Raw genomic sequence first — 23,864 nt, 5'->3', positions numbered from 1 at the left:
CTATAGACAGGCTGTTTCTTAGAACAGCAGAGCACGGTTCTGCACAGTAATGAGCTATTTTTTCCTCTGCACTAGGCGTGACAAAATCTTCCGCCCTGCAGGACTCCACAGTTCTACAGGGTTTCCTCAACGCCAGGGGAGGAAGCACACCTCTCCCAGCAGCATTTCAAGGAATGGCTCAGGTTGGAAAAAGTCCTCCAAGGTCACCACGTCCGACCCCAACCCACCCCGTGTAACCACTGGCAACATCCCTGAATGCCACATCTCCATACCGAACACCTCCATGGCCGGTGACCCCCGTGCCAGCACATCACTGCTCTTCTGGTGCAGCAACCCGAGGCCGTTCCCTCCCATCCTATCACCGGAGAAGCGCAGAGGCCGATCCCACCTCAGCACAGCCTCCTTCTAGGAGCCGTAAAGCGATGAGTTCTCAGAGCCTCCCCTTCCCCAGCCCGACCCACCCCCTTCCCTCAGCTCCCCGTAGCACACACGCCTCTCAGCTCCACTCTTTGGAGCCCCAACGCCTTTCTTACACCGAGGGACCCAACCACGCACACAGCACCGAGGAGCGGCCCCACGCAGCCCAGCCAAAACACCTCAGGGCCGCACACAGCCTGAAGGGAAGCAAGGCCCGGTGCCCACCCCGCGGCTGCCGTCCTCACCTCTCGATAACGGAGGCGAGAAGCTGAGGGAGCTCTTTCATCTCGAAGGCCGAGTAGGAGGCAGAGAGCAGCGGCCGCACCGCCACCTCCCAGCCCGGCTCCGCCGCGCCGCCGCCCGCCGCCATCTTGCCGCTGTGCTGCGCCGGGGGGGGCGGCGGCGGCCGGGGGGAGGGGGGGGGGGGGGGGGGGAAGGAACGGGCCGGAAGCGCCCCCCCCACTGCGAGCAGCGAGACAGGAAGTGAGGCAAAGCGCATGCGCGCGTCCAGCACCCTGATTGGAGGAGGAACGGCGAGCCTATGCGCCTGTGCAGTACGTGAGTCAGCAGGATTAGGGGTGGCGCATGCGCGGTACTGCGCGCGGTTAGCGGCGCATGCGCACAACTGAAGGCGGGAAGGAGGCGGCGCCAATCACAGCCTCAGGGGGTGCTGAGGGGGGTTTGAAATCTCACACGGAGATGAGAAGCCCCACAGAGGCTGCGGGTCCGAACCCTGCTGAGAAGTGGATCTGTGCTGCCAGAAACCACGTCCCAGTGGTGCTTTTCGTGTTTAACAGGCCCACAGTTGTACACTGTGTTACAGTTTCAATGCAGAAACATTTAAAAACCGGAAGAAAGTAATGTTTTAATCGTAATAAATAAAGAACGTGGTGAGATTTTACATTCCAAGTGCTCCCACACCCCATCAATTTAATTAAGAGGCAGTTTTCCATGGGCAGGTGGGAAACTTTTAGCCTTGTGAATGAAATGAGCTGTATGCTCATTTCATTTCATTTCGTTTCGTTTCATTTCATTTCATTTTTCATTTCATCTCATCTCATCCTCACATCTCACACACACCCAAGGTCCGGGCACAGCGGGCTCTGAGGCAGCAGGGGGCCCTCAAAGATACATTCTCGGTATTACCTTCATTAAAATCAGGAAAAGAAGAAGGTTGCAGATTTTAGGGCTTTAACTGAGATTGCTGGGAGGTGTGGGAGATTTTAAAGTCATTACATTACGGTGTCTCTCCACCGCTTCTCTTCCATTTCTTTACAGGCAGCACGAGCTCTTCTCAAGTATCTTCCAGTAAAAATGCAAGATGTTTTGCAGCCATTGCAGTCACTCCAGCTGGAATTTCTAACAACTCCACAGCCCTGCTGGGTCGCAGATCCTCAGCCAGAACAGTCCTCAGGTGCCATTCCCAGCCCCACTGTTCTGTGACTGCAGCCCTACCGCCAGGCACGGTTCAGCAGTTTCACTTGGGCCAGTCTCTTTGTGATCATTGTGGCAAACACCAGCCCGAAGAGGACGCTGCTGATCAGCACGTAGTCATAGTCATCTTTCAAGACATCAAACTGCTTTGAGGGGTACACACGGGTCTGGTAGATGTCCAGGCCGTAAGCCACAACCTAAAGAGACATCATCATGAGCTGGTATTTCATAAAATAATCATCCTATATCTGCAGTTGTGATTGAAAGAAGGAATTACGGAGTGCTGAGCAGCCACATGATCAGAAGTGCCTGCTGCTCTCCCCACAAACTGCACAATTCCACACAGAAGCTGCTGCCTTGTGCTCACCAAACAAGTAGACTCCAGACCAGAGGGGGCTGTGTAAATCCCTCTTATTTGGGATACGGTCTGATTGTAGTTGATAAACCTCTCAGCGTGGATCTGCACATCTGGGGAATAGGGAATCAGGTTCTCTTCTCTGAAAGGCATTTAAAGAGATATCATAACCCATCCAAACAGCGTGCAAAGGACATCATCTGCAGTTCCTCATCTGATCAGCACAGCCTACTGCCCTAAAACAGCAAAATGAACAGCTCTGCTCTAGTGCAGATTTGTTTTTGCTGCAAGAAAGCAATCAAGTACGCCAGATGGGTCAGACTGCACTGCAGCAGCTTCCTTTTAGGGTTCTAATGTTTTATGTGTCACTCTAACAGCCAGTTACTCAAACTTTTGTCTCTTAGGGTTTTTGCTGATGATAAGACCTGCTGTATTACATATATTCCATTGTCACATACAGGGAACAAAGCAGCTTCACTTAAATTCCTGCAAGAATTGCCCCACATCTGAACACTACATCACGTTCTCTTATTATACACAAAATCTATCCATCTTCAAACAGGAATAACAGCTGCTGTGCCTTCCTTACCTGCTCTGCTCTGTGGGGATCTCTGGTCGGCGAGGATCCAGCAGAGCCTTGGGAAGGGAGAGGATGGCACCGGAGGGAAGTCCGACTGCATGTTAGAAGAAATGAATCTTAAAAACCATCCGTTCTGACAGCATTTTCTAATAGGTAATACAAACACCCTCCTAGTGCACATTCTAGCACTTGCCAGGAATCCAGGGCAGCCCACAGGCAAGCAAGATCTTGGCCAGAGAAGCACACTGGCCTGGTTTTGAGCACAGTGCCTGACTGATGCAAGAATAACCGCCATGTTCAGACCAGAGCAGCAAGCACTTACTCAGCAAATGACGGCTGGTGATGCCTCGCTCAGTGATGGTGGCCTCCATAGCACTGATGGCAGAGGGGAAGATGTACGACTGCTGGAGGACCTGAGGTAAGAGGGGGCGGTCCAGGGAGCTGAAGGCCGTGGCGTTGTATTGCTCTGTGCCCTCATACAGCTCCAGCACAGTGAACTCATTCCGACGTGCCTTTGTGTTCCAGTACTGGTACTGAAATGAGAGTAGGATTTTAGGAACGCAGGGCACAACAGCAAAGATGTAGCAGGAAATCACTGATGATGTTCAAAAGTCTTCTCCAGTTAAGTTTGGCAATTGCCCCCTAGCTCCTAAAAATCAAGAGTAAGAACAGAATAACGCTCCTTACCACCACCCAGTTCTCTGAGTGGACGATGTGGACAGGTCCCTTGGCTTTCTTCTGTACTGATGAGTGGATGATCCTGCCTGTGACTCCATCAATCAGAAATATCCCGACAAAAGTGCGCTCGTGGTGCGTGTCGGTGCTCTCTGTCACCACTGCGAGCAGGTTTGGATTCAAGGACTGTAGCAGCAAGAAAAGAAGAATCAGGTAAGATCCTCACCTCCCAGGCACTGCATTTATCTGCCTTTCACCTTGAGCTAGGCATATCACCAATTGTCCTATTAGAGCAAAGAGGGAGAAATCAAGCAGTTTCCCCATCATTTGATGCCTGAGTTAACTGCAGCAAGAAAAAAAAAACTGCCGAAGAAACCTGCAACACAATTAGCATTGTTTGGGAAGATGGGAGATACTGATGCATATAAATAGAAAGAAATAACAAAGTGGCAAAGGCTCAAAGCAGTGTCCACAAATGCCGAAATCTTGCATCAGCAGAAAGCTCCCACGGCACCTTGTAGAGAACACTGCGGTCTCCCATCACACGGCCCTGGGAGTGCACGTGCTCACTGGATCTCTTCCCTTTCACTGTCACTATCCTCTGTACTTCGGTGGGTATGGCCACCTGCCAGCTCTCCTCTGTTGTCAAGTCCTGCAAGGAAAAAAAGCACCACGTGGTAAAGTTTATCTGTCCTCACCAGACACCACCTCAACCAGTAAGACATGAGGAGCTTCCTTTTTAATGCTTCTGAGACACGTTTTAAAGCTTGAAAGAATTTTCAAGTCAGCTGAAGTGCTTTTATTCCAAGCAAAAAACAATAAACCAAGTAATCTACTGTTACCCAAACAGCATTTAAGAAGGTGACATCGTTTAGATTGTCATATTCCTTCCATACCTTTTTCAGCCTGAACCCAGAGAGCTTTCCCTGCTCGGCATCCACTAGATAAAAGAAGATGGAATGGGCCATTTCTTCCAACTGGCGAAGAACATTCTTAGTTGCTGGGAAAGCTGTAACCTGGGAAAGCAAAGAACAATGGGAAGAGGTGAAAAATGAACAGGCAAACAGAAAACACAGCAGATTACTTTGAATCAGTTAAGGAGGATGAGGTCTGCCTTACCAGAATAGCCCCCTAGTTTTGGGTAAAATGGGACTTAACGGCAATTTTTGTTGTTGTTCTGCTCCCAAAGGAAACGGAATCACTGAAAACTGTCTCCAGGCAAAGCAATTTACCTTGTACTCATCATCGATCAGAAGCAGTACTTTGGCGTAGTCTTGATCCATAATAGGCAGAAGCAAAGTCTGAAGAACTGGACGCTTCAAAACAGGGGGTGCTACTTGGCTCCTCTTCCCAAAGATGGGGTTAAAGACGTACAGAAAGCTCATTTTGGTTTCCTAAGAACCAAAACAAGATGCAGAACTTTATCTAAGACAGACAAAAGAGCTGGTTTCCTCCCAGTTATCTGCCACTGTTCATTATTCAAAAGAATAGAATTCAGCTGCTCCATCAGAGCATTCTGTTTAGCACTGAAGTCATTTCTCTAATGAGACACCATGCTTTGAGGGACGGAGGAGAGGGACCAACCTTATCCTTAACAAGCAAGGTGCACTGTGGAGGGTGGGGGAAGTGGGCTGTTGTTCTTTGGACCATCAGCTTGAGGGAGGCACCCGGTCTCACGTTCCTGAGGTACTGCTTCCATAGGATGGTGCCAGAACTGCTTTCAATGCCAAAAAGCTGAGCAGAGATAGAGCAAAACCAAAAGTTAAGAACACTGCTCTCACATTCAAGCACTGCACCTTCTTTTGGGGTACGAAATAAGAGTTTCAGTTCCTCCTCAAAGCTACCACAATGTACTCTGCACATCTTCGAGACATTATTCTCAAAACCCAGGTAAAAACGGGGGAAATTCAGCACTGAGGCTCTTCACTGCAGTCTAGAAACAGAGTACTGCTCTGGCTTCCTCACCTTTCCTGAAGCAGTGACCATCACCATCATTTTCTGGAGGTTGAACTCATCCCTGGCTAGATTGTCAATGTTAATCTCATTTTTAATCTGGCTCCGGGGTTTCCTGGCATCGTAGAACATCTTCCAAAGGTGAGCAGTCCAGGCTTGCAGCAGGATGAGCTGGGAGGACAGCCGCTTCAGAAACATCCCCAGCAATCCATCTGCAAACAGACCAGTGGTGGTAACGAAGGGAAATCACCCACATCCCCCTCCATATCTGAGATTACAGCCTCAGCAAGGAGAAGAAACGCTGCCATGCATGAATTTACACCACCTGCTTTCCTCTGCCTTTCCCTCCAGAGCAGCAGATTTATACCCATTTCTGTCACAGACCCTCTGGCTTTTACCAACCTTTTCCCCCTTACATCTCAGCCCCAGATATGCTCTTATCAACTGAAAGCAAACCCTCATCTAGAGAGCATAACCTCTTCTTTAATATCCCTTCTTGCTCGTGTCCTCCTGAAGCTAACCAACCTGTGAGGTCTGCATCTCCCTCTACATCCATCACTCAGATCAATAGAAATGATTGTTAAGATAAAAAAAACCAAACACATCAAAAACCACCATTCTGTCCAATAAGAGTTGATATTCAGCTACTTGAAAGAAGCAAAACACCAGGCATGAAGTGTATTTCACTATTAGGAATGCAAACAGAAAGAAAATCAAGTTCCACTGAGAAATGTTAGTTAGAAGCAATTAGAAAACACTGCATGCAGTCTGAGGTTACCTTGAATAGCTGCATCCAGGACAGCGAGAAGAATAAAACAAAGCAAAAACAAAAGCTATTGCAAATGGGTCTTCCAGAAAGGGCTCTCTAAGGGGATCAAAGGGAAATGTTTAGGGGGAGTGGTGGAAATCACCCACAGATGGTGATCGGTTCTGACTGCAATACGTTTGTGTCCTCTGCCTTTGGCATCAGACTTAAAAGTCAAGGCAGAAATGGGTTTATTTCTGCTCGCTTTAATTGCCAGGAGGGGAAATTTGAATCTTAATCAGAGTTCAGAGGAGAAAGAAAGTGATATATTTCTTCAGGGAGAAAAACGAACAGGCTCATACGCTGAAGGGTGATTCCATTAGTCTATGGCTCACCTGCTTTCTTCCCAAATTCTCCCTCCAACTCAGCCTGTGCACCCGTCAGAGGCAGATCCACCATCTCCAAGCTCACCACTTCTGCCAGCGACTCCTCTCTGCTCCACACAACCTTTCCTGGTTAAAAAAACCAAGTACAGGATATTGGAAAAATCAAAATGAAGCGTAAGGACATAAGCCCTGGGACATTCCCATCCCTGAGATGGACCTCCAGCCCTTCCTGCAAATATGTGTTATCTGCAGAAACACCAAGATCTACAACATGGCTCAGACTCACCCTACGGTAACATGTTTGAAATCTGTGCCCTCACCCTCCCAGAAAAAAACCCAACACCCTAAACTAAAAATAAAACACCATAAAATTGACAGGCTCTCCCTGTACAAAGAGCACAGCAGAACAGCTGTCCTAGCTGAGGCATCTTTTGAGGCTGAAAGATGATGCAAGACTGCAGTATCTTCCACAGCATATCAGTTTCCAAAGAAAGCAATCCTAAAACATGGGGCCTGGGTTCTACAGCACTGGAGTTTTCTTCTCCTCCAGAACAAGAAGGTTGCTGGTAAAACCCAGGCCAGGTTTGCTGTTTGTGCCAATCACCTGGCTGCTGGAGGAACAGCAGCATGTGGTCTTCTGTTTGCACCAAGGCTCGGTAGCCCACCGAGTCATCCTTCTTCAGGAAAACCTGGATATAGAGCTGAGGGAAAAAGAAAAAGAGTAAACCAAGCAGTCAGGTCTGTGATCACAGCATCTGCCTGGATAAAAGCGAACTCTCAGGTGAAAGAAGAGCAAACAGCACAGCTGCATGCAGTGATCTTTTCACCTGATCTCAACAGCCCTACCAATGATGCCACGTCAGGGTATGAAGGGCATTGCAGGCTCCACAGATCACAGCATTGAAGCAATCTTTTCCCACTCACCTGCTCTGGCTTGGCACCGTTCTGCTCCAGGTTAAAGGTAATCGTGGTATCCAGCAACCTTTGTCCAGTTTCAACCAGGTAAAGATTGATGTTGTAGGTTTGATTGGAACAGGTTAAGGATTCCTGTAACATCGTGCAGAAAAACACTGAGATAAACTCACCTGTCACACCAAATTCTGCAGCAGAATCTCACGTGAGCAAGAACTATGGCTTCAAAATGCTTTTAGATTATTTATCTGGAGCTGGCGTGAAACATCAGCCTCCAAAACCCAGGTTTAACATCTTCTATGCTCTATGTTCCCACAAGCAAAGGAAGGAAAGGGACTGTCAAGAACTTCTACTGCATATGGGAACGACCCCCCTCATACTTGTTTCTGGGGATCCTCCAGAGCACTTCCATGAAGGCCGTCAGAACTTCCAGGTTTCTGAAACGAGGAAGACAGGAGGTAACGTGGCTCCACACACCATGAGAGAATGATAAATAAAGTGCTTTGTGTGCTTGACAAGTCTCAGGTTGGCTCTGCAAACAGCAGACAGTGCTGCTAAAAACGAGGCTGTGCTCAGCTCAGAGCCCATAAGAACTGAAATCTGCTGCAGATCAGTAAGGTGGGCTTCTGCATTGCATACCAACAGTTCAGACAAGGTGAGCCTTATCTGGGTGTAACCAACATCTGCATGCATTACCACTGCATTAAATCCCACTCTTTCCAAAGTTACTCATCATCCAGACCTGAAAAGCAATACAAGTGTGGAACCCACTCCCAAGGCACGTTCAGATCACAGAGCTGTGCTCAACACACACTTCTGACTAGCTGTACCCACCAGTTCGTTCCTACAGGTCAGCACAGCAGCAACAGTCTTCTCCCCAGTTGTTGCAAAGCTCACCAGAGCTGCCTGAAAAAAAAGAAAAAGAGCAGCAATAAGTCATACAACACCATGAAAAAACAAAAACTCAACAAAAACTACCTGTGTAGCAAATTAATCCAGACTGCAGCTAACAGGAGATGAGATTTCATGGTCAAGTTTTGTGTTGCGTGACAAGAAAATCTCTCTGAAGCTGAAAACATTCCTCAAATATAAACACAGCAACCACTCACCCCAAACCCAGGATAGCTGTCAGCAACAAAGCACAACTAAACAAATGCTTGGAAACGTGTCAGCAGATGATATAAATAAAACCAAATGCTTTCCAAATGCTGCAGCAGAGAGCACAAGTGAAAAGAGAAATTCAGCAGCTTGGTCGGAACGCAGAGGGGTGTTTGGCTGTCGTAAGGAACGGTAAGCTCTGTTGGCCTCCCAGTGCAATGCCTTTTTCCTGGTTACCTGCTGGAAGTCTCGCAGGTGGCTGAGCAGCCCCTGTTTGCACTGCAGCAGAGAGAAGTGGCCCGGAGACAGCTGCAGGAAGAACTGAGTCCTCGAAGCGTTGATCACACTGGGCTGAGTAGCCAAGATCCTGGGCTGGAAGCCATCAGCAAACTCCAGGTCAAGTGACTGTGGAAGGAAGACAAGACGTGCATTCATGAAAACTTCTTCCCCCGTGAAACGAATCGCTTCCTTTCATCAGCAGCAAGAGACGCTTTGTGAGGAAGTTACGTCTATCATGGGAAACAAAGAGCAAAAGCAATAAGACCTGGACTGCTGTTGAAGCGAGGCTGTGGCAACACCAATCCAGACAAACTGATTTAAGACAGACACAACGTACAGTTTTCTCCCTCTTACTTATGGATCACACACATCCTCAGTCAGTGTGCAGGTTACCTGTAGGAGAACCGCTGTGCTCCAAGGTGCAGGCAGGCACTAAATCAGCTGGATAAGTGCATATGAAGTCCCTCAGCACTGCTTACCTGCAGTGGGATCTGCTTCATCTCCTGCTCAGTCTCCAAGGAGCAAACATAGAGCGAATGAGTGGCTGTGTCTGCACACACCAGCACTGCCTCCCCCACCACACCGCAGGCTCCATTTAAGCTTGTCAGCCACGGCGCTGCTACGTTGGTCTGCCAGGAGAGACATCAAGAGACAAAGATGTCAACAGCAAAACTGTCTTTAAAGAATGAACTCACTGACACAACTCCACGCACTGCGTTCATTCGTATCAAATTTGCTGTTTGGGATCCATAATCGAGCACTACCTGTTCTATGACTTCTCCATCCTCCACTCTGAGCGTTAAAACCTTCAAATGGCTCTGGGGGACAACTCCAAGCACGTGGATCACTCCAGCCCCACGGGAATATAACACCTGGTACTGAGTATTCTCACTGTGAGAGAAACAAAGATCACGAAGCGTCGTTTTCTCATGTTGTCGCTTCCAAAGCTTTTCAAGAACATGAGGGAACCGCAGCATCTTTTCCTCCCAAGATGTCAGGCTCTGAATCTGAAATTTCTGCTTCAAACACATTCTCACCTTTCTGGCAGGTGTTCTACCCACTTCTGGTGCCCATTGGACAGGTAGTGCAGGGAGATGGCTGCCTTCTTCAGCACTGCCACGTACTTCACTGCGTCCTGCAGCCCCACCAGACTCGCGGTCTGGAAACTAAGCATAAGTCAGACGTGATAAATTAGAGAGCCTGCAGGTTATCAAACAGGGTGAATTTTTCCTTTTGCTGAACACTTAATAGCCATAGTGCCTACAGCTTCTGAGTCACTTCATTATCTGTGCATGCAAGATGCCCAAAGGCCACATTTTCATCACTGGGAGTTAACAGAGCCCTGGATCCAACCTCCAACCAGCTGTTCTCACAACATCCCGATTTTCAGAGTCTAATCTCCCAACTGTTGTCCTGCAGTCCAGGTATGTTAAGCTTGCTAACTTAATGCTAACTTATCTCTGGGACAAAGGTGGGAGAGAGCCCCGACCAACACTACCTGCCCGTGTCCAGCGACGTCTCCCAGTTCAGCCCTCCAATGTTGGTCTCCCAGGAACGCAGGATGCGCCCAGCACTGGATACGGTGATGGCATCTGCACAGAGAGCAAAGGGGAGGTGAACCCAGAAGCTGTGCCCGGCACGGGGCAGCAGAGCCGGGAGCTCTGGCAGCAGGACGGCTCCTGTGTGCTGCCGCTGTGATTTCCTCACCCTGCCCGTGGATCAGCATCGCGTCGATCGCTCCTTCAGGGGTGGCTTTATCTGCATGGCGCCACACTGAGAGACACAGAAAGGGAGAAGGAGGTGGGCACAACGAAGCTGTTGGTTATTGCTCTCAAACCCACAGCCTCGGGACTTCCCAAACAGCCGTGTCCTCACTGCCCGTTGTGGGAGGTGCAGGTTGGGTTTCAGGGACAATCTCTGCTCTGAAATAGCGGTGATTGCTGGCACAGCTGCACAGGGAGGCGTGGGGTCACCATCCCTGCAGGCGTTCAGTGTGGAGATGTGGCACTGAGGGACACGGGCAGCGGGACGGTCGGCTGGGTCGGGGGATCCAGGAGCTCTTTTCCACCCCAAACAACTCACCGGCAGAATGCAGCTGCAGGAGCAGCCGCCCTCAGCAGCACCGCAGGCCCACCCCGAGCACCCCGTGCCCGGCTCCCCCCGCCCCACTCACGGATTTCGCCGCTGCGGGAGTTGAGCGCTGCCACCACGTTCTTCTCGGTGCCCACAAGCAGCTTCTTGGAGCCCTGCGCGGCCTCCAGAGAGGCGAACTTCAGCTTCCCCACATACTGCTGCCTCCTGCGGGGACGGGCAGCGTGAGACGGGCGCGAGCCGCAGGGAGAAGCCCGCGGTGTGGGCCCGGCACTCACCAGTCGAACTTCCCCACTTGGTCCTCGTACACGGCGGCCGCCAGCGGCAGCAGCAGCAGCGCCCACAGCCCCGCCGCCATGACAGCGCTCCCGTCGTGCCCCGCGCTGAGCTCCGGGGGCCTCGCGCCTCACGGGGCTGTTCCGCGCGCTGCCTGAGCGGAATTCGACGGAGAGCGGCGTGCGGCTGCGCTCAGGCATCGCGCGGGGCAGCCCACAACATCCCGGCAGCCCCCGCGGCGCCCGGGGGGCCTCGAAGCACGGCGGTGCCATGCCGAAGTCCAAGCGGGACCGCAAGGGTGAGCGCGCGGCCCGGACCGCGGTGCCCCCCTCCCCCTTCCCCTTTAACCGCATCCCCCCGCTCCGCTCCCCGCAGTGTCCCTGACGCGGACGCCCAGGAAGGGTTTGGAAGCCAAGCAGGCCCTGATCGCTGAGGTGAGTCGTGCTGTCCCGCTCCCCCCCCCCGATCCCTCCGGCCCCGCTAACCGCTGTCGTGCAGCTGCGGCGATGCGTGGACACCTACAAACACATCTTCATCTTCTCCGTGGCCAACATGAGGAACAACAAGCTGAAGGACGTGCGGAACGCCTGGAAGCACAGCCGGTGAGCGCAGGGCTGGGGTGGGGGTTGAGACACTACGGGCCTCGCAGCCTTCTGATCTTCATCATCTTCTCCGCTGCGTTGTAGGATCTTCTTCGGGAAGAACAAAGTGATGATGGTGGCGCTGGGCCGGGAGCCGAGCAGCGAGTATCGGGAGAACCTGCATAAGGTGGGGGGTCTCAGTTGGAAACAGAACAGGCACGGCTGTAGGTGTGGCACTGCAGGATGTGGTGGGTTGCAGTGGTCGTGAAGGTCTTTTCCAGCCTAAACTCTGAGCCTCAATGCTGCCTCGGCACCTCTGTGCTCCTGTCTCACAGGTCAGCAAGCACCTGAGGGGGGAGGTTGGTCTCCTCTTCACCAATCGCACCAAGGAGGAGGTGGATGAGTAAGTATGTGTGTGTGTGAAGCCCCTGTGCAGCTGAGCCTGCAATGCACGCAGGCAGCTCCTTCCCTCACTGCTGCTCTGATCGACACCGCCGTGAGCTGCACCCAGGTCCTCTGGGCGTTTCCATCAGCAGAACGCAGCACAAAGCCCACAGCTCAGCACCGTCTTGTTCTGCTCTGTCAAAAAATGTCCCTGGGCCACCATTTCTGCAGCTCTGCCAATCTGCCTCAGGTGGTTCTCCAGCTTCAAGGAGGTGGACTTTGCGAGGGCAGGGAACAAGGCGACGTACACCGTCAGCCTGGACACGGGGCCCTTGGAGCAGTTCCCCCATTCCATGGAGCCTCAGCTGCGACAGCTGGGATTGCCAACAGCTTTAAAGAAAGGTACGTGAGGGAGCCGCTTCCCTTCTGTTGCACTGAGTCTGTGCAAAGTCTTTTAAGGAGAACATTATATATTGGGACTGAGCTTTGGAGAAAAGCTGGTGCTCAAAGCCTTGTTTTCTTCCTGTTGCATCAGCCTTCCCTGACTGCTGTCACAGGAAGGAAGGAAGCCAGCCCTGTGCTCTGCTTCTGCAGTGCAAACAGTGATGCACTGTTCCACTGAGAAGCCAGATGTGGGTTTTCTTAGGCTGTTTCAAGAGCTTTTGTTCTTGCAGGAGTGGTGACGCTGCTTTCAGATTATGAAGTCTGCAAAGAAGGGGACATTCTGACCCCCGAGCAAGCACGGGTCCTGGTGAGAATGCAACACAGCCCTGCAGGCACAGTCACTGCCCCAGGGAAATGCACCGTTCTGTGTGGTTCTCACGATCAGCTTACCTAATATCTGTACCATTGGCCTGGCCGCAGGGATGACGAGGTGGGATGACGAGTCTGTGTCCTTTCCTAGAAACTCTTCGGCTACGAGATGGCAGAGTTCAAAGTGACCATCAAATTCCTGTGGAATTCTGAGACCGGAGACTTCCAGAAACTTGCAGGAGATGAGGAGGATGAGGAGGAAGAAGAGGAAGAGGAGGAAGAAGAGGAGGACGTTGACATCAGTGAGGACTTGTAGCAGTCCTTGTGCTCGGACACTAGACAGTTCTATTTTAGAGCTGAAAGATGAGGATGTTTTCCTTCCCTGTCTGCAGCAGGACCCGCGATTAACTCGACATTCTTAAAGATGATCTAACTACTTTTTACATAAAAACATATATAAAACTCTCAGAAATTGCCAGTGCTGCCTGTTATTGAGTACAGTGGATCTGAGGAATGGGAGATACGTTTCAGGCCCAAGTTGGCCTCCACAGCTCGTGGGGAGCCAGCTCTGCCCTGCGCCACAGTTCTGCTTCACTACGGTCAGTTTTAGCTCTGCAGGCATTTTGGCTCAGGTTTTTTTCTGAGCTGGAAAACAGATTAAAGCTCTGCTGTTAAGAGACAGTGACTGCATTAGAAAAAATGGTTTATTCTCATCCACACTCAAGATTCGTTATTAACTGAAAGCAGAACTAAACCCTTCACTTATGTGCTCCACTTCCCTTGATTAAGTGCATTTTTAATCACAGCATGTGCTGGGGAAAGGTCCCCGAGGGGAGAAAGCACGAGGCCCCACGCCTGCAGTGCTGGCAGGGGCAGCGTAGGCACAGAACGGCCGGTCCTACAAAGCTCCATTAACGGGACAAATCACAGCCTGCCACCCCGAGGGCAGCGTGGGTGAGAGCCTCACATTTATGCTCCCTACTGCTCGGCTGCCTGCTCTTCCCTCCCCAGTCTAGCGGAAGTAGTTGGGGCAGTCGTGTGCAGTCAGCTTCCAGGCTTTGTCAAACGCCTCCACTACAGGTGGAAGCAGTGGGCCCTCCTCACTGTAGTTCAGATTCTGCTCCAGCTGCTCCATGTTGGACATCCCAATGATCACCGCGTCTCCAAGAGCGCCCTGTGAAGCCAGAAGGGGAATCGTTCATCCCCAAATAACCCCAGCTTGCCTCCCTAGCCAAATTCTGAATGCTGTTCAACTCTGACCTGCAGCTTGGAGTGGTGGTACAACCAACGCAGTGCGGCCGAGGTCAGGCTTGGTGCATTGGAACCATAAGCATCTTTCAGAGCTTTTTCTACTAGTTCAATTCCTTCAAAGTTGTGCTTCTTCCAGTACCTGCAAGAAGGAAAAAATAAGTAAATCAACATCATTGCCCTCGAGAATCATAAATTCCAAGCAAGCGTGAAAGGCCTCTGAAAAAGCTTTGTACAGCTGTTTGTAGCCCCCAGGCTTCTGCAATCCAGGCAGGGGGAAGCTGACCCTAAAAACTGCTCTGCAAAGCTCAGTCACGAGGCACAGCCCAACCGCCTCTGAAAGGAGGAAGCGAGGTGCTCAGTGTCCCCAACCCTGGGTGGCAGCATCACTGAGAAAGGACACGAGCCTGCAGAATCACAGGGTGAGCTTCAGTCCGTTCTGTTCCCTCCCAGCTGATCGTTAGGATTCGGGTGGTTTTGTTCAAATGCAGCCCCAGCTCCCTGTTCATCAGCTCAGGACACACCTGTCCCTGTAGACTTGAGCCCAGTCATTCCCAAAAAATCTTCCGGTGGGCTGACGTGTGTCTTTGTCCTCATACTTGTACTTCCCAGTCAGCAGCCCTCCTGCAAAGTGTCAGCAGCATGTTTAGCACCAGCTCTTACACTGCCTTCCAAGGCACCGCCTCGTCTCCGAGCCTCCGCGCCCAGCCAGGCATCTCCAATCCAGGTGACACCTTAACAAACCCCGTGGCCACTTTCGGTTACCCACAGCCACATCCCTCCCGTCACAGCTCCCCCTACCAGCCAACGGATTGTAGGCGTAGAACCGCAGCCCGTAGTGTCTCAGACAAGGGAACAGCTCCAGCTCCACCTGCCGGGTGGTTGCGTTGTACATGCCCTGCACAAAGACAGAGCACAGGGTGGCCTCAGACCTCCCAGCACAAATCCTGGCTGCTAAACCACGACCTGGATTTGCTTATCAGGTGGTACCAGGGTGTCATCTAGCAGTGACTCCAAGCCTGCCTGCCAGCAGTGCAGTTAATGGGTAGAGTTATGCATTTCTATGCTTCATCCTGCTTTTCCTCTCATTTTAATGGCTGCTCACAAACAAAACCCAACATCCTGGGATCTGCCCTTGCAGCAGATGCACACCCTGGCAAAATTATTCAGCGTTTCACCAAGACAAACAACTGCAGCAGCAAAATTCCTCCTCAGAAATGTGATTCCCTTTAACAGTGGAGGGGTGTTTGATCAATGGTGCTTTAAAGAAGCCAGGACAGCTTCTTCCCCACCCTTCTCTGAGTTCTTTTACCCAGAAGGGTGGATTGAGGTCAGACAACATGATTAATTCCCTAGGAACAGACTTTCTAAAGGACTGCAAACAATGCAACAATTACTTCAGTTCCCCATCACGAGAGTCACTGACTCAAGCACAAAGCACACACTCAGCTCTTTCTGGGAAGTGATCTCACCCAGCTCTCTAAATCCATGTCCCAAAAGGACTCCCTGGGCTAACTGCAGCAGCTCCCCTGTGTTTGTAACACAGAGCACAGGGTTCCCACAGACCTCACCTGGTACACAGTTGGCATCAGCCAGTTGTTGCACTTGCAGATGGTGCAGATTTCTGCCACCTCCCACGCTGCGTAGTTCGACAGGCCAAGTTCTTTAAACTTTCCCTGCAGAGGAACAAAAAAGCATTCAGATCCAGCTTTTAAAAACAGTTTACCTATGAAATGAAAACCTATGAAAAGCAAAACGTGTATGGTGAAGGGGACACCACTGAAAGTCAGCCCAGAGTTCTCTGTTAGTCCCACTGCAATGTAACACCTGACAAAAACATAACCCTCATTTCATGTTTTGAATTCACACCTTCCAGTTTCAATTCTCAGACTAATGGAGTTGATGAATTCTTCCCTGCCCATTATGAGAATAACATTAACTGGCTCAGTTAACACAGCAGAAAGCAAAGTTCATCAGTTCCAACAATTTCCAATGCTCCTGAGAGCAAAGGGCACCACGTGAACATGCAGCAGTGCTGCAGCTCTTGGCACTCCCCTGGTCACCTGGCCTCCTTCCCCTGAGCACCATGCACACCCTGCACTGCATAGGAGCACAGCAAGCACTGAAATAGTGTCAGGAAGGAAACAAGCAGCAGCCCCAGCTCTGCTTTACCTCCTTGTGCAGCTCATTGCAGGCACGCAGCGTTTCCTCCACTGGGGTCCCGTGGTCGGGGGCATGGAGGTAGAAGAGTTCAACGCTCGTCCTCTGCAGCCTCTCCAGGGATGTGTTCAGCTGTGACCGCACACTCTCTGGCTTCAGCGTCTTCCCTTCCCAGGGGTTGGCCTTGGTGGCCACTTCCACTGCAAAGGGAAAGGAGGAATGAGCAGTGATATTCCCAAACCCGGATGGGAATGGGGTACAGTGTGCTCAGGGTGCTTTCAAAGCACGTTCTTCTTGGAAACACAATGTCAGTGGGACCTTCTTCCTTGGGGTGACGGTCTGCCCCCAAAATCAAAGGCCCTTTTCCTCAGAAATACGTCAGCCTGCAGAGGGAGGTCCTTCTCCTCAGGGATTGGGGGTCTGCATAGAAACCAGGCTCTCCTTTCCTTAGAAATACCTCAGGATAACAGAGGAGACCCTTCTCCTTGAGGCCCTGGGATCTGCCCTAAAATTCGAAGCCCCTTTTCCTCAGAAATACATCAGCACAGTGGGAGGACCCTTCTCCTCACAGACCAGGAGCTCTGCAATGCAAACCAAGGTCTGTTTTTCTCAGAAATGCTGAGCAGAGGCCCTATTCCTCAGGAAGATTGCCCTGGAAATGGGAACCACCACGGAAACGGAGCCCTTCTCAGGAAGATGCCAGCTGCACAGGACAGGCCTTTCTCCTCATGGATCAGGGCTCTACCATACAAATCACGGCCTCTTTACCTCAGAAACACCTCAGTCCAGCAAAGAAAGCCCTTCTCCTCTGGAATCAGGGATCAACCGTTCAAAACCAGTCCCTTTTACCTCAGCAATCAGGGACTCCCTTCTCCCCGGGTCCGGGGGGAGACACCTCCCCCCACATAACGCCACAGATCGCGCTTTTCTCCTCACAACCCGCCCCGTACCCGACTGCTCCCCGCCGGCCAGCAGCGTGCCGAGGATGCGCTCGGACTCCCCGCCCGCGTACATATGGGCGGTGTCGAGCAGGCGGTGTCCGCGCCGCAGGAAGGCGCGCAACATGGCGGAGCTCGCCTCAGGGCCCGCGCGCCGCCCCATCTCCATCGCGCCCAGCACGATCCCCGGCCGCGCTCCGCCCGCCGCCATCTTGCCGCCGCCACTGCGCATGCGCGGGGCGGGAGGGAGGATCTCGCTGTGCCCACACTGCGCATGCGCGTGAGGAGGGTCAGGCCACGCCCTCTTCGCGAGTGGGAGGGGCTATGTGAGAGCGCGCGTGCGCAGTGCGGCCCCGCCGGGTCAGGATCTCATCGCGAAAACGGGCGGATTTGGGAAAAACAGCCGAAGTTTGGCGGAACGCCGCTGCTTGGCCCCGAAAGCCGGCGGTTTGTAAGGAATCAGCGCGCTTCTGGGGAGAGCGGAACTTCCAGAAAGAAAAAGAAAGACAACAACAAAAAACAACAACATCCCAACTTCTGGAAAGCAGCAGATTTCTCAAAAAGTAACTTTTTCCCCTTAAAAACAAACAAACAAACAAAAGCAAACCAAAAGCGGCGAGCGAGGTAAGGGGGTGATGGTGCGGTTCGGGCTTCGTTACAGCCAACCTCAGCTCGGTCGGGTCGCTCCGTGACCGTCACGCATAAATGTTCTTCCAGGCGTTACCTCCTTTTCTGCCCGTATTTTGCGTTTCCCCATGGCGGAGGGGCTCTGGGCATCGCCTCCACCCGGCAATGGCTCCGACTGCCCCGACGGCGCCCGCTGGGTGCTGCGGCTGCTGGGCGAGTGCGCACGGGACGGGCGCGATGTGGGCAGCGCGCTGCTGGGGCTGATCTCCATCGGCTGCTTCGCTGCTGCCGCGCTGCCGTGAGTGCCCAGCTTTGGGGTTGGGTTGGAGGGACGTGGGGGACGAGGAAGGGGTCGTGGTTGTGAGTTCTGGTGGTCTGGGTGTGCTGAGTGCGGAGGAAATGGAGGCAGCTTCCAGCCAAAGCCAACCTGTGTGTGTGTGATCTTGAAGGACCCTCCCAACCCAACCATCCCATGGTTCTACATTATCTTTAAGGACCCTTCCAACCCAACCATCCTATGGTTCTACATTATCTTGAAGGACCCTCCCAACCCAACCATCCCATGGTTCTACATTATCTTTAAGGACCCTCCCAACCCAACCATCCTGTGGTTCTATGGTCCCTAAGGTCCCTTCTAACCTAACCCTTCCAACCCAAGCCATTCTAGAGTTCTCGTTACAATCTGTGCTCCAGCTTTTTGCCCCCACTCTCAGTCAAGCCTCACGTTTGAGTGCTGGGAGCAAGAGAAAAACCCCACGAGGTCCTCAGGGGGTATGGAACAGGTTGGAGCTGATGCTTTGTGTCCTTCTTGCAGGCAGTTCTACCAAGCCTGCAAGACAGGCATCATGGACCGGGCGCTCTCCATCTACTTCCTGCTGGGCTGGCTCGGTGGAGACCTCCTGAACCTCATCGGCTCCTTCCTGGCAAACCAGCTGCCCCTACAGGTACCCTCAGCTCTGCCCTGCATCGCTCCCCTGTCCCCAAGGCTGGGGTCTGGGTGTGCTCAGAGCTGCCATCCTTGTTCTGCAGGTGTACACCGCTGTGTACTACGTGCTGGCAGACCTGGTGATGCTTTCCCTGTACGGTTATTATAAAGCCAAGAACTGGGGTGCAGGAGGTGAGCTGTGGCTAATGCCCATCTGTGGGGACATAAGTGGGGCAAGGGGACCTTGGGGACGCCCCCAAGGAGTGGGGTGCCCCATCCCTTGTGGTGTTCAAGGCCAGGTTGGGGGTTGGAACTGGGTGATATTTGAGATCCCCTCCAACCTAAGCCATTCTGTGACAAAAACAGAGCCCCTCTTACCCCTGTCCCTTAGCTGGGTGGGCTGCAGGGTTGGGGCAGCATGGCAGAACAGTTAGCAAAAAGCTTGGAGTGATTTTAACCCTAAACCACAGAAACTGCTGAGATAGGAGTGGTTTCCTCCCTGCTAAGTTACAAATGGCTCTTATCACTGAGATAAAAACCCACATGCCCCACTGCTGGATCCCAACGCCGCAGATGGAGATAAGAGGGCTCAGACTCACTCCCAGCACCAGACCCAGCCCTGCAGAAGGAACAGCCCACCTCAAGCATCCCCCACTTGTCTCCCCACAGCCACAGCTTCCATCAACGCCGCCTGCCTCTTCTCCCTGCTGGGAACAGCCACGACCCTCACGGTGCTGAGCCGTGACGCAGGCCCAGCCCTCGATCCTGCGGCCTTCAGAGGGAGATCTCTGCTCTCCTTGGGCCTGGAGGGGCCTGGCCCTGAGGTGGGATATGGGGGTGGCTGGGGGAGTCCCACTGTGGGTGGCTGTGAGGCCTTGCTCAGGGCTGACCTTGTCCACAGCCCATCAGCAAGACTGAGATCATTGGCTTCACCATCGGCTCCGTCTCCTCCGTGCTGTATCTCTGCTCCCGGCTCCCCCAGATCTACACCAACGTAAGTGAGGGCAGGAGGCACACAAAGTCTTGGTCTGAACAGGGCAGTGAGTTTCTTCCTTCCTCTTTGCTTGCTGGCTGCAGCTCCCTCATTTCTCACTGTGTCACAGCATGCTCTGAAGCCCGATTCATTTTCATTCCCCTCCAACTTAACAATATTGTCAGCGTGGAGCTTTTGTTTTTTTCCACATCTGCCAGCAAAAAGGGAACCAAAAGGCACTCAGCACTGCGTCAGTTCCCATTTTCTCTTTTCCCGTGGCAGGATGATTAACACCAAATGGATAAGTACATTTCAGAGCTTATTTCCATGTAACACAGCCTCTCCTTCCAGTACCGGAGGAAATCCACGGCCGGTGTCTCCTTCCTGCTCTTTGCCCTGGTGATGCTGGGGAACTTGCTGTATGGTACCAGTGTGCTGCTGAAGAACCCGGAGCCAGGGCAGAGCGAAGGTGACTACATCCTGCATCACCTGCCCTGGCTCATCGGCAGCCTGGGTGTCCTCTCCCTGGATGTCATCGTATCCTTTCCTCCTCCATGTTTTCCTTCAGGGTGGGGATGGTTTTTGGGGCTGTGACTTCCTGCATCCCACGCTTGTAACTAATGCAGTGTTGCAAGAGCTGAATGCTTTGCTTATAGCTGCATTCAGCTCATTGCTCTCACGGTGCAGACGGCCTCTGCAGGCTTGTTGTGCCGATCCTCACCTTGCAAAGATCCTTAAGGCCTCCTCAGATCTCGTTCCAGTTCCTCGCCTATCGCACAGGACGGCCCAGCGCTGGTGAGGAGCGAGAGGCACTGCTTGCTGAGCACGGTGACAGCTGACAGGGTGACCGCAGCGCTCCTGGTCCTGTCCTCTTCTCTGCGTGGTGCTGGGGAAAGGGGGATGCAGGGCAGAGATGGATTGGTGCTGCTGAGACGTTCTGCCTGGCCTGGTGGCACGCACTGCTGCTGTGAGACCTCGAGCCCCTCTGATACCAGTGGTGGATCAACGAGAAAGCAATCAGATACCTCAGGAGGTCGCCTTTCCCTGTGCTGAGCCCTGCAGAGGGCGTGGGGTGGCCGACCATCACTGTGTGGTTCTTGTGTTGCTGCCTTTGGACTTTTGGAAGACGGGGCAGCGACTGGAACCCCTTGGAACAAGGAAAGGAAGGTGCAGGGCAGCCAAAGCGTTTCACGTTATTGGTATGGCTCAGACTTCCATAAAACATTGCCCCACGTGCCTTTGTGTTCTGTTGGTTCATGTGTCAGTTCCTTGCCTCTTAATTGTTCTCATTAGTCCCCATTTCCATGAAACACTTGGACTCTTCATCTTGTCTCACCCCTGTTTTGTTCATATGGGATTTGGGAGAAGCTGGTCTGTTGTCCTGGTGCGAGACAGGAGCGTGCAGGGAGGAGGTTCAGCACTCTCAGACTCCAGGAGCAAGGAGGTCAAGTGCTGGGAAGCAACCAGCACTGAATGCAGCCCTCTTGGCATTGCCAACACAGCCCTGTTACAGCAGGGCTGAAAGGAAACCAGCACAGCTTGTCCCACACATGGGAACTTTCCTACGCTTTCCATTAGCTCGTCTTTTTCTTCCCCTTTTTTCACTCTCCAGCTTTCCTACCACCACGCCGCTCGCCCTGCCCTGCCCTCTCAAGGAAGGCACAGAGCCTGGATGCTACGTGGGACTGCTTGACACCACTGCAACAGCAGTTAATTAAAACCACAGCAGCCCGTGGTTGGAGCTCACCCCTTTGTTTCCAGACTCCTCGACCTTCCTGAAACAGAGTGGTGAGTTTTTCTCCTCTGTTCCATGGCAGTTTCCCCAGCAGGGCTCGCTTTCCTCTTGCCTCCCTCCAGCTGCTCTCCTGGCCAAGCACAGGTTAGCAAAGGTTTTCTTGAAGCTGGAAGAACCTCGACCTAAGGAGATATAAAAACAAAAGTCATTTACCCAGTGTAACCAAAGCACAAATCCTGGGGCACCCAGCTCTCTGCATCTGGCAGCGGGTGGAAGCACACAGTGCAGAGCAGCCCAATGAGGGTCCTGCTGAGGTTCTGGTCCCTCTGAGGCTGTGATGCAGCCCTGTTCCCAAACGAATGTGCTGTTTCCCATTTTGGGAAGAGTTTGGGTGTCACGTTGAAATGGCAGAGGCACAGCTATAAACCAACTTGTCCCAAAATCCAAACAAAACTCAGCAGCAGGCTTAGGCCAGCAGAAGCTGCAGATACCCACGCTGGTAGGTGATGCTGCTGCGAGCCTAGAAAGGGATGAATGGCTGCAGCTCAGCCCTCTCAAACTGCTCAGTGAAAGGGACACATCCCTGCACAAGGGCCACAGGGAGCCTGGATGCCACAAGTACATTAAGCCCATGGGGGCTCAGTTTCATATGTGGCTCGAATGCAGGCAGGTGGCTTTGGAGGAGGTGAAGAAGTCCCAACAACAAGCACGCACAGATGTGAGCTGCAATTGGGTCTCAGGAGCAGAACGCTGCCTCTCCCCCACCCGGCTCACACGCTGCTGTTCAGCTTCAGGAGTTCCCATGAGCTTACCTCCAACTTCACAAAACAGGGAACAAAGCTCACAAACCACACACAAAGCAGAGGAGCAGCTCTTAAAGAGCATCATCATCAGAAGCACCTCACCTGAACCCACCGAGCAGCCATGGCTCCAGACACCCCTTCCTCCTCCGCCTGCAACAAACCAGTCCCCCCAGCAAAGCGCCTCATCGCATCAGCTGGATGCTAACGCAGCAGGGCGACGCAGTCTACAGCAATCCTGCTCAGAACAAACGCATTTCAGCTTTTTAACCTCTTAAAGCCACGTAACACAGCAGCTGTTTGCGTTACAGCTGGGCTTGGTGCTCCCAAGCACACATCTACCATCCAGAAGCATTCACAGAACCAACCCCGAGCACCGCAGCAGGAAGGAAGGAAAGAAGGACGACACCGACTGCACACACTGCTTCCTGGGATTTGTTTTTATTTTCATTTTTTTAGTCTTTTTTTTTTCTTTTTTTTTTTTAGTATGGAGGCTCAAGTATCAGATGTAGATTCAATTTAAGCTTTACAAAAAAAAAAAAAAAAAAAGAAAAATCAAAACAAAACAAAACAACCCTTTTGCATTCCATAAAAATTGACAGAAAAGCGCCTTGGAACCAGGCTATAGAAGAGCAGAACGTTCAGCAGGTCTCCTAATCAATGTCTCCTTGCAAATCTGGTTTAGTCAGTATAGTACAACACCAAGGAACAACCTCTCTTCCCTCCCTCCCAGCAGCCATCCCCTGTGCCCAACCCCCACCAAACACACGTGGAATAGATTTGTTTTTTTCTTTTTGTTTCCAGTTCTTCCTCTTTCACACACCACAGTATTTAATAAATTTTTTTTTGTTTGTTTTACATTTTTTACACCAATGTAACAAAAGGCAGGAGGGGGATGGGGGAGGAAAAGACAAACAATGATCCGTGTGTATGCGTATCAATGGGGGAGGGTGGAAGAGGAAAAAAAATACATGGACTTCTACAGAAACATAGCCTAAGGTCTCAATAGCAAAATGTGGTGCAAAGTAGGCCTCAGAGACTGAAAAAGTTTGTACAGCTTTATTCATGGGGAGAAGATGGCGTTGCATGAATAGTATTGAATGCAAATCGTGACGTGACGTAACAGAAAAGGTCAGGGGGATGAGTTTTCTAAGAAAGGAATCTAACGAGTGCATGGCATGTCTTGTTAGCACAGAGAGTACTTTAACTTTGCTGCTTTCTCTTCAAAGCCTCCACCAGGTCATTTTTAAGAGCTTCTTGTTTTGATTTGTCTGCAAAAGTCTGCACAGACCTGCGGGGAAGAAGGAGACACAAGTCAGAGGCGACGCTCTTGAACGAGGGTTTCCACCAGCTCTTCTGGCATGGGAGCAATAGCAGAAGCACCTCAACCCAGGCTTAGAGAAAACAAAACTCAGCTTGCCTGTTTTAATACAGAAAACAGAAGGCAAAGTGAACACTTCAGTGCTTATGTCAGAGAGAAGTTAAGCCTGTAAGAAGTTAAGCACCAAGAGATGCTTCCAGCAGTTGCACCCCACCTCC

At 51.9% G+C, this 23,864-nt stretch overlaps 5 protein-coding genes across 6 annotated transcripts in view; 2 read left to right on the top strand and 3 right to left on the bottom strand.

Moving 5' to 3' along the window:
• Positions 1 to 787, bottom strand: part of UBR4 (ubiquitin protein ligase E3 component n-recognin 4) — a gene marked incomplete at its 5' end in the record, with an annotated part of 68,241 nt that extends 67,454 nt beyond the window's left edge. Inside the window, one exon of the mRNA XM_079545426.1 lies at positions 663 to 787. Within this exon, the coding sequence (XP_079401552.1) occupies positions 663 to 787 (125 nt within the window). The remainder of the gene's footprint in view (positions 1 to 662) is intronic.
• Positions 788 to 1,868: 1,081 nt separating this feature from the next.
• On the bottom strand, positions 1,869 to 11,283 carry EMC1 (ER membrane protein complex subunit 1; the record flags this gene model as incomplete). Of its 2 annotated transcripts, XM_079545367.1 has the most annotated exons (23): positions 1,869 to 2,048; positions 2,219 to 2,348; positions 2,796 to 2,880; positions 3,109 to 3,319; positions 3,474 to 3,647; positions 3,976 to 4,113; positions 4,358 to 4,477; positions 4,694 to 4,855; positions 5,046 to 5,195; positions 5,427 to 5,626; positions 6,555 to 6,671; positions 7,150 to 7,246; positions 7,470 to 7,592; positions 7,838 to 7,894; positions 8,292 to 8,363; positions 8,793 to 8,960; positions 9,314 to 9,463; positions 9,599 to 9,725; positions 9,872 to 10,000; positions 10,333 to 10,426; positions 10,542 to 10,607; positions 11,008 to 11,132; positions 11,204 to 11,283. In XM_079545367.1, the coding sequence occupies 23 exons, from the start codon at positions 11,281 to 11,283 to the stop codon at positions 1,869 to 1,871; spliced, it is 2,955 nt and encodes a 984-aa protein (XP_079401493.1). The 2 variants fall into 2 exon arrangements, with proteins under 2 accessions (XP_079401493.1, XP_079401494.1); XM_079545368.1 differs by lacking the exon at positions 7,838 to 7,894.
• A 188-nt stretch (positions 11,284 to 11,471) lies between these two features.
• Positions 11,472 to 13,235, top strand: MRTO4 (MRT4 homolog, ribosome maturation factor; the record flags this gene model as incomplete). Its single annotated transcript, XM_079545541.1, has 8 exons — positions 11,472 to 11,499; positions 11,577 to 11,635; positions 11,700 to 11,803; positions 11,888 to 11,969; positions 12,118 to 12,185; positions 12,417 to 12,568; positions 12,841 to 12,917; positions 13,071 to 13,235. 8 exons carry the CDS (start codon positions 11,472 to 11,474, stop codon positions 13,233 to 13,235), a joined length of 735 nt encoding a protein of 244 aa, XP_079401667.1.
• A 696-nt stretch (positions 13,236 to 13,931) lies between these two features.
• AKR7A2 (aldo-keto reductase family 7 member A2) lies at positions 13,932 to 17,476 on the bottom strand (the record flags this gene model as incomplete). Its single annotated transcript, XM_079545449.1, has 7 exons — positions 13,932 to 14,093; positions 14,180 to 14,309; positions 14,692 to 14,791; positions 14,969 to 15,065; positions 15,739 to 15,843; positions 16,340 to 16,527; positions 17,278 to 17,476. 7 exons carry the CDS (start codon positions 17,474 to 17,476, stop codon positions 13,932 to 13,934), a joined length of 981 nt encoding a protein of 326 aa, XP_079401575.1.
• A 544-nt stretch (positions 17,477 to 18,020) lies between these two features.
• SLC66A1 (solute carrier family 66 member 1) lies at positions 18,021 to 20,629 on the top strand (the record flags this gene model as incomplete). Its single annotated transcript, XM_079545675.1, has 7 exons — positions 18,021 to 18,190; positions 18,707 to 18,836; positions 18,922 to 19,009; positions 19,487 to 19,641; positions 19,719 to 19,811; positions 20,142 to 20,327; positions 20,540 to 20,629. 7 exons carry the CDS (start codon positions 18,021 to 18,023, stop codon positions 20,627 to 20,629), a joined length of 912 nt encoding a protein of 303 aa, XP_079401801.1.
• Between the last annotated feature and the right edge of the window lie 3,235 nt (positions 20,630 to 23,864).

Source organism: Tetrao urogallus, assembly GCF_951394365.1.
Source record: "Tetrao urogallus genome assembly, chromosome: 21".
Taxonomy (NCBI): Eukaryota; Metazoa; Chordata; class Aves; order Galliformes; family Phasianidae; genus Tetrao; species Tetrao urogallus.
This window is presented reverse-complemented; position numbering and strand designations above follow the sequence as displayed.